General features: G+C 40.9%; 2 protein-coding genes across 2 annotated transcripts in view; both read left to right on the top strand.

Annotated features, from left to right (window-relative positions):
* Window positions 1-1548: 1548 nt before the first annotated feature.
* Window positions 1549-2439, top strand: LOC118325183 (long-chain-fatty-acid--CoA ligase ACSBG2-like; the record flags this gene model as incomplete). The annotated part of the gene is given in 1 exon segment (XM_035657765.1): window positions 1549-2439. A coding segment is annotated over 1 exon segment (87 nt), but the record flags the coding sequence as incomplete, so codon positions are not given.
* Window positions 2440-3318: 879 nt separating this feature from the next.
* Window positions 3319-6389, top strand: part of LOC118325558 (long-chain-fatty-acid--CoA ligase ACSBG2-like) — a 4354-nt gene continuing 1283 nt past the window's right edge. The window contains exons 1-4 of the mRNA XM_035658274.1: window positions 3319-3351; window positions 3596-3904; window positions 4714-4802; window positions 6379-6385. Coding sequence (XP_035514167.1) covers window positions 3319-3351; window positions 3596-3904; window positions 4714-4802; window positions 6379-6385 — 438 coding nt within the window. The remainder of the gene's footprint in view (window positions 3352-3595; window positions 3905-4713; window positions 4803-6378; window positions 6386-6389) is intronic.

The raw sequence follows: 6389 nt of genomic DNA, 5'->3' as shown, positions 1-6389 counted from the left end.
TCCACTGTAGCTTAAAAAGGTTTCTGAGAGAGAATTACAATCTTACCAAACAAACTTCCCTGGATGGTTATCCGGTAAAATGCAGCACAGCACAGGCTTGTCTGCACACACATTGAACCTGATTAAAACCGCCCTGCGTCAAACTGAGACAGCAGGTTTCTCTTCCTTAATATAGTTCCTATCTGTAAGACCTTTGCCCGTTTTAATCCCAACAGGCTCATCAAGAAAATCAAAAAACAAAAAGCAGTGGCTCACCCAGTCTCCCCACCAGAAGAGAAGCTCCGCTCCAGTCATGAATCCACTCTGGACCTTCTGGCGTTGACGCTGTGGCGCGTTGACCCGATCCTAATGCCCTCCTGAAGGCGTTGTAGATAGCTGCTCCCTTATTGCTATGATTCTTCTGACACCCTTTGCCGCTGAGACACTGTCTGCTGACAATTCCCAAAGCTTCAGGGCTCAGCTCGTTGGGGATCCCAATTGCGTCCACGACACACGAACGCAAACAGGCAAACAGAGAGAAAGGTTGAGCAACTGTGTTTTTTAACATTTTAGATCTGAACAGTGAAGGACGGACGGGGGCCTGGTTACTTGAGAGTACAGCATGGAAAACTTGAGTTGTCTCCGATCGCCATGGCAGCTGAATGATGAACTCGCTTCCAGCGCATCCTCGATCGCACAGGGGTTACCAACACCACCGGCGATGAATGACAGTCTGTATAAAATGACAGAACAACAGTGACCTTTTTGAGTGAAACATTACAACCTCCCAGTATGTTTCTGATAGAATTTGACATGAATTTTTGTCTTTTGAAAAACAACAAGCAGCTGGAAAATATTTAAGAAAAGACAACCCTGTCCTCCTAAGGCCATCCTCCTTTTACTAAACAAACTAAATCTAAAAACAAAGACACCCAGAAAGCGATAAAAGCTTTCATGCACACTAGACTACCGCCCACACCAGGTGAACATCGGTCTTTAAAGCTTACCTGGTTTTGAGTATTCGCGTGTATTACAAAACACCAACGTCCTTTCTCAAATTCAGAGCATCTCATTGCTGGAAGTGATGAAAGATTAATCTAGTATTTTCTAGAAAACCAGTGATTATCTGTTTAACAATCTTCACAACCAAAAATGTTTGGCAGGTCAAGCTTCTCAAAGACCCAAAAACCTGCGAACAGTTTCATGTGGAACTATATTCCTTCTATGTCAACACTGTATCGAGAAGGAAAGCGCTACTCTACTCCATGGCCCGACGAGGCCTTGCTAATGACATCACAGAGATGGTACAACAGCTTACATGGCCTCATCGCAGACGCATGTGCTGAGATACTAATATGTCAGCCTTACGATGCAGGTGTAGCGAGCTAACACAGTTATTTTGGTCACACAAAGCCGAGAGCCATCGGTTTCATTATATCTGAAAAAACAAGAGAAGAACAGAACTCTAAAACTCGGCAACTCACACTTTTTGGGCTAAAGCTGACAAAATTAATTCACTCAGTAGAAACTTGAGATTGAATTAATCTCTGACCCTTTTTTGTCTGTGCAGGACCCACCATGAAACTGAGGAGGCCCATTGTTGTGAAGATGTACCAGGAGAAAATAAACGAAATGTATGCAGTGGCAAAACAGTAGACTGCACAGAGATGAGATAATGTTGAAGAGAGGCAGTTGTGGGAAACTTGGGGCGTGCCCAGATGTCATGTTGGGAAATGATTAAACCTCTTTTCACATGTTGAAAGTGGAAAACTTATTTAACAGGAAAATTTCCGATTCTGATTCTATTGTATTTGATGGAACTGATGTTGTTGTGCTGCTATGTTTTAATGTCGAGTTTCTGTTGTCTCTTCCAAATCGATATTTAAGCTGTTAAATGTACATACAGTTTCACAGCAGCTGTGCACATTTTGTAAATAAAACTAATCAGAGCCCAAATTTTACTATATACTGTGTAGCATACACAGGAGAATTATACATTATAACTCCACCAAAGCCACATGCAGGATGGGAAACACTGGAAACAGTCATCATTTAGGGAAGGTAACTTTTACATTTTGACAGTTTTTAAAGAACATTTTATGAACCATAATCCACTTTGGCCTGAAAAACGAAATTTTTGATCATGAGCTAATGTATTTTATTTTTGAAACAGCAGTATGTATTTAAAGATTTTACAGAATTAATAGCGAGTCTCATGTTGTTTACGTGCGTAAACATCTGGCAAAGCTGAAGACATTGCCTGAAGAGCGGAGGAGATGTTTGGATAAATATTTTTATAATGTGATGAGAATTAATTTTTCATATCACAAACACGTGCAAATTGTAAATCATCCATTGAATTTGAAATATTTTTTGCTTCTCCATGTACAGTTTGACAACTACTGAATTGTTTATTTTGTGATAGATGTTCCATGATTGTCAATAAAAGTGAGTGATTTGAACAAATTCTTCATAACTTTTCTTTTTTTCACTGGTTGTTTTTCTTAAAAAGAAAAGATTTGCACATGAAATTCAGGAAAAAAAGACAAAAAGGAAATGTTTGTCAAAAACTACAAAGGTCATTGTGCGTGTCATGTTTTCTATCTGTCCACCTTGATTTCTGAGACAGCTCTTCCACCCAATCAGGAGGGCGCTCACCTCCCCTGCTACTCTCATTTGGATCCAGCCATCTGGCGCTTGAACACTTTGGTGCCACTCTTATATATACTGTCAATGGTATCACTACTATGACCAACACCCACTGAGTGTGGATCCTGTGGAGCAGTGGGGCAGTAAAGATAAATAGCAGACTGGAAGGACCAGTCTTGGTGAGCAAACATGTATCACAGATCTCAAGATCAGCAAGATAAAAGACTTTTTTGACATTTTCTAGAAAAAACAAAGGAAAGAACAAATGAATCAATACAGTCCAAGAATTTTGGCAGAATGTGGGTAGAGTGATTGAATTGGATTCAGTCTTATTTGTATAGTGCCAAATCATAGTTATCTCAGGACATTTTTCATCTAGAGCAGGTCTAGACGTACTATAAAAGTATTTACAGAGACCCAACAATTCCCACCATGAGCAAACACTTTGCAACAGTGGCAAGGAAAAACTTAAAATTAAAAAAAAAGTACAATAAAAAAAGAAGAAAAAGCTAACAATGGAGGGGGTTTTAGCAATGACTTTGTACATTTTTGAAAAACGAAAAACATGAATTGTGTGTTTTTTTTAATAGTAAGTCAAGTCAGTAAGTCATTATATCAAGTAACTAAGTCTGTTGTACTGTGTTGTAGTGTGTTATACTTCCTCTAACCAAACCTGATAGGTAGGTAATCATGGACATTCCACAGCTTCCTGTTTTATCTCAGGTAACAGCATAGCATTCCCCAGTCCACTGCACAACCTGCAAATCATGTATTGTAGCCCTGACACAGCAGCTGTGAGAATTTCACAGAGGTAACCTGGAGATGTCTGCAGTCTTCTCATAGACCTGACTCTTCTGTTAAGGGTCAAGCTTGCTGCATCTTGGTGTGGAGCAGGTGTCTTCTGAATTGGACTTTATTGGACTCATTATGGCGGGTAAATGTGGCTGCCCTTGTTGTCCCAATACAGAAGAGCCCATGTTGTCCCAATACAGAAGAGCCCAAGGCTGTTCCACTGTCTACAGCGAATGTAGCAACAACTCTGGCCCCAGCTGACCAGCTATGGAGCACCAGCAGAGACAAGGCAGTCAGGCTGAGGATGGAGGGCTCAGGTTCGGCCTCAAGCACTCCCATCACCATCCATCAGATGTTCCTGGAGACGGTGGAAAGCTACGGGGATCACTCAGCCTTGGTTTATAAAAAAGAGGGCCAGTGGGTGACCATTACATGGAGGCAATACTACGAGCAGTGCCGGGCAGCTGCCAAAAGTTTCCTCAAGGTTTGTTTGTGTGCAAATTGACTTGTTCTGCAAAAAATATACTATTACTGCAGTGCAATCAGGAAATAGTTGGGCAGTGACAATACATTGGATTTTGAATAAAACATTAACTGTGAATGCTTTTAGGTTTAATTTAAGGGTGTTTACATCTGTTTTGGGTTAACAATGTAGAAATTGTAGCCTAATTTGGGCAGTTTCAAGTGATTTAGATACACGTAAACTGTAAAATGAACCGGCCGGAGGCAAGTGGACAAGTTGCCATAAGATCAATATATATAGTAATCCGACATAAAGTCATCAGCAGTTGTATCCATCTGGTGAGGCTCCCAGACTTTTACTGCAGCCATCGTCACTTCTCTTAGTCTGGTTTTCCTCAGATAACGGCAAAGCTGATAGTCAGTACTTAGAAGTCATAGTCACTGTTTTATTCAAATCAAGTGTGCTGAAGTAGAGCCAATACAGAGTTGTTCTGCCCACACTGTATAAAATATCCTACACTTAATAACTAAACTACAATAGCAGTGACTATATTGCAGCAATTACAAGCTACATAAAACCTTCAATTCCTGGTACCTGTTTTGTAAACAGTACCTCAGAGTTGGCTCCCTCTCTCACTGTAATCTCTGTGGTGTGAGAACTCTTGGGTGTGTGAAATCCACAGCTTGTGTTAAATCTCCTGTTTCATGGACAGGTTTGTGTCTCATGAGGTGGAGTGGCTTTTAAAACGAGATGTAGGTCAAGAGTAATAGAGGCACTGTGCCGCTGTGTCATTAAAAATACATAAACACACATAACTTATCTTTTTTTAGTTGGGGCTGGAGCGCTACCATGGTGTGGGAATTCTGGGATTCAACTCCCCTGAGTGGTTCATCTCGGACGTTGGCTGCATCTTTGCCGGGTGAGATCACATTTACAATTACACCTTTCAACTTGATTTTGTCCCTGGAGGACAACAGGCAGTACAATACATAAAAGAACATAGGAATACAATACAGTAAGGAGGAGGGGAGGAGCCTTAATGAAGCCTGGTTGCTGAAACCAGCCATGGGTGACTGCAATCACCTGTCACTGAAATGAAATGCCCTTAATTATGCATAACTTTAAGCCTCAATATAGTTTAAACAGGTGAGTTACATAAAACCGTACAGTTGTCATGAACAGAAAATGTAGCTATAGAGACCAAAACAGCTTTTTGCACGAGGCTGTAAACATTTTTGTTTCTGCTATAAAGTTGGGCGTTTTTATAATAGGGGCTTATGGAGATGGACTGACTTTTGGAACTAGCCTCAGTTAGCCATTAGCCTAACCATAAGAGGAACTGCATTTTCAGCCCAGGAAGTCGCGGCTTAAAAGTACCCTGGCATGTCGATTACATGATCAACTCTGCCGTCATAATACAATCACCATCATCAACAGCATAGACATCATAGTTCATCATATCATCACAGTTACACTTCACTGGACACTTAGGGAGTAACTTTGGACTCACTGACTCTTCATCTGGGTTAAGGGTTAGGGTTAGGGTTAGCCACCCTTGATAAAGCTTTGGCGACCCCCAGTGGAGGGTCCCGACCCTCCCAGTTTGGGTTTGCAGAAGGCAAAATCTGAATTTAAGATGACAGAGGATTGATTTTAGTCTTTCCCCCTTTCTGTCTGTTAAACTGGTCAGATAGCATACTCTGCTTTATTACCAAGATCTTGCTGATCACTTTACTATCCTGTAGCACTCTTGACGGCTGCAGCAGTCGTCTGTATACATAATATAGAGAGGCACAGCCCTGATGGGACATTCATCCATTAGCCTCACTCTCTGTTTATTAACAGATCTTCCACTTTCATACTTAAGATGCCTCAGCCTTGTTTCACCTAACACTGCACATTTATCTCTGTGCATGCTTATGTTAAAGTCCATCTCTACATATCTGCCATAAACAGTTTAAAGTCTCAGGAAACCTAATGTGACAAAAAGAATTGTTATATCCGCCATTGCTCTCAGATAAATGAGTGACATTGAACATATGTAGTTCATGCACCTATTCAAAGACTTACATTTACTGTATGTAAGGATTTAAATGCAAAACAGTATCTTTTGGGGCGCCCTGGTAGCTCACCTGACTGCACTAAGGCTGAGTCATTAGTGGCTCAGGTTCGATTCCAACCTGCAGGCCTTTGCTGCATGTCACCCCCACTCTCTCGCCCTCTCTCCTGTCAGTCATCAGCAGCTGTAATAGCTTTATTTTCTGCAGTGAGGAATCCACTAAAACAAATGTATTAATTTAAATCAGAAACTGTGTGCCCTCTCTTCCTGCTAAGAGTGGTTTGGGGTATTTTAGATTCTTGTGTTTTAAAATGTCATTTTTTTGTATAATTGGGGTTTGATAATCTTTTGTTTTCTTCTAATTTTGTGGCATATCTTATGTTATCTGTCTTGTGTTTTCAGCCTTTAATTTTCCTGTATCTGATTTGTGCCTCAGGGGTCTAGCAA

This window comes from Morone saxatilis, unplaced genomic scaffold, assembly GCF_004916995.1.
Source record: "Morone saxatilis isolate NCDOM2014 unplaced genomic scaffold, NCSU_SB_2.0 Contig16, whole genome shotgun sequence".
Taxonomy (NCBI): domain Eukaryota; kingdom Metazoa; phylum Chordata; class Actinopteri; family Moronidae; genus Morone; species Morone saxatilis.
The sequence above is the reverse complement of the archived record's forward strand: the minus strand, read 5'-3'. Positions and strand labels throughout refer to the sequence as shown.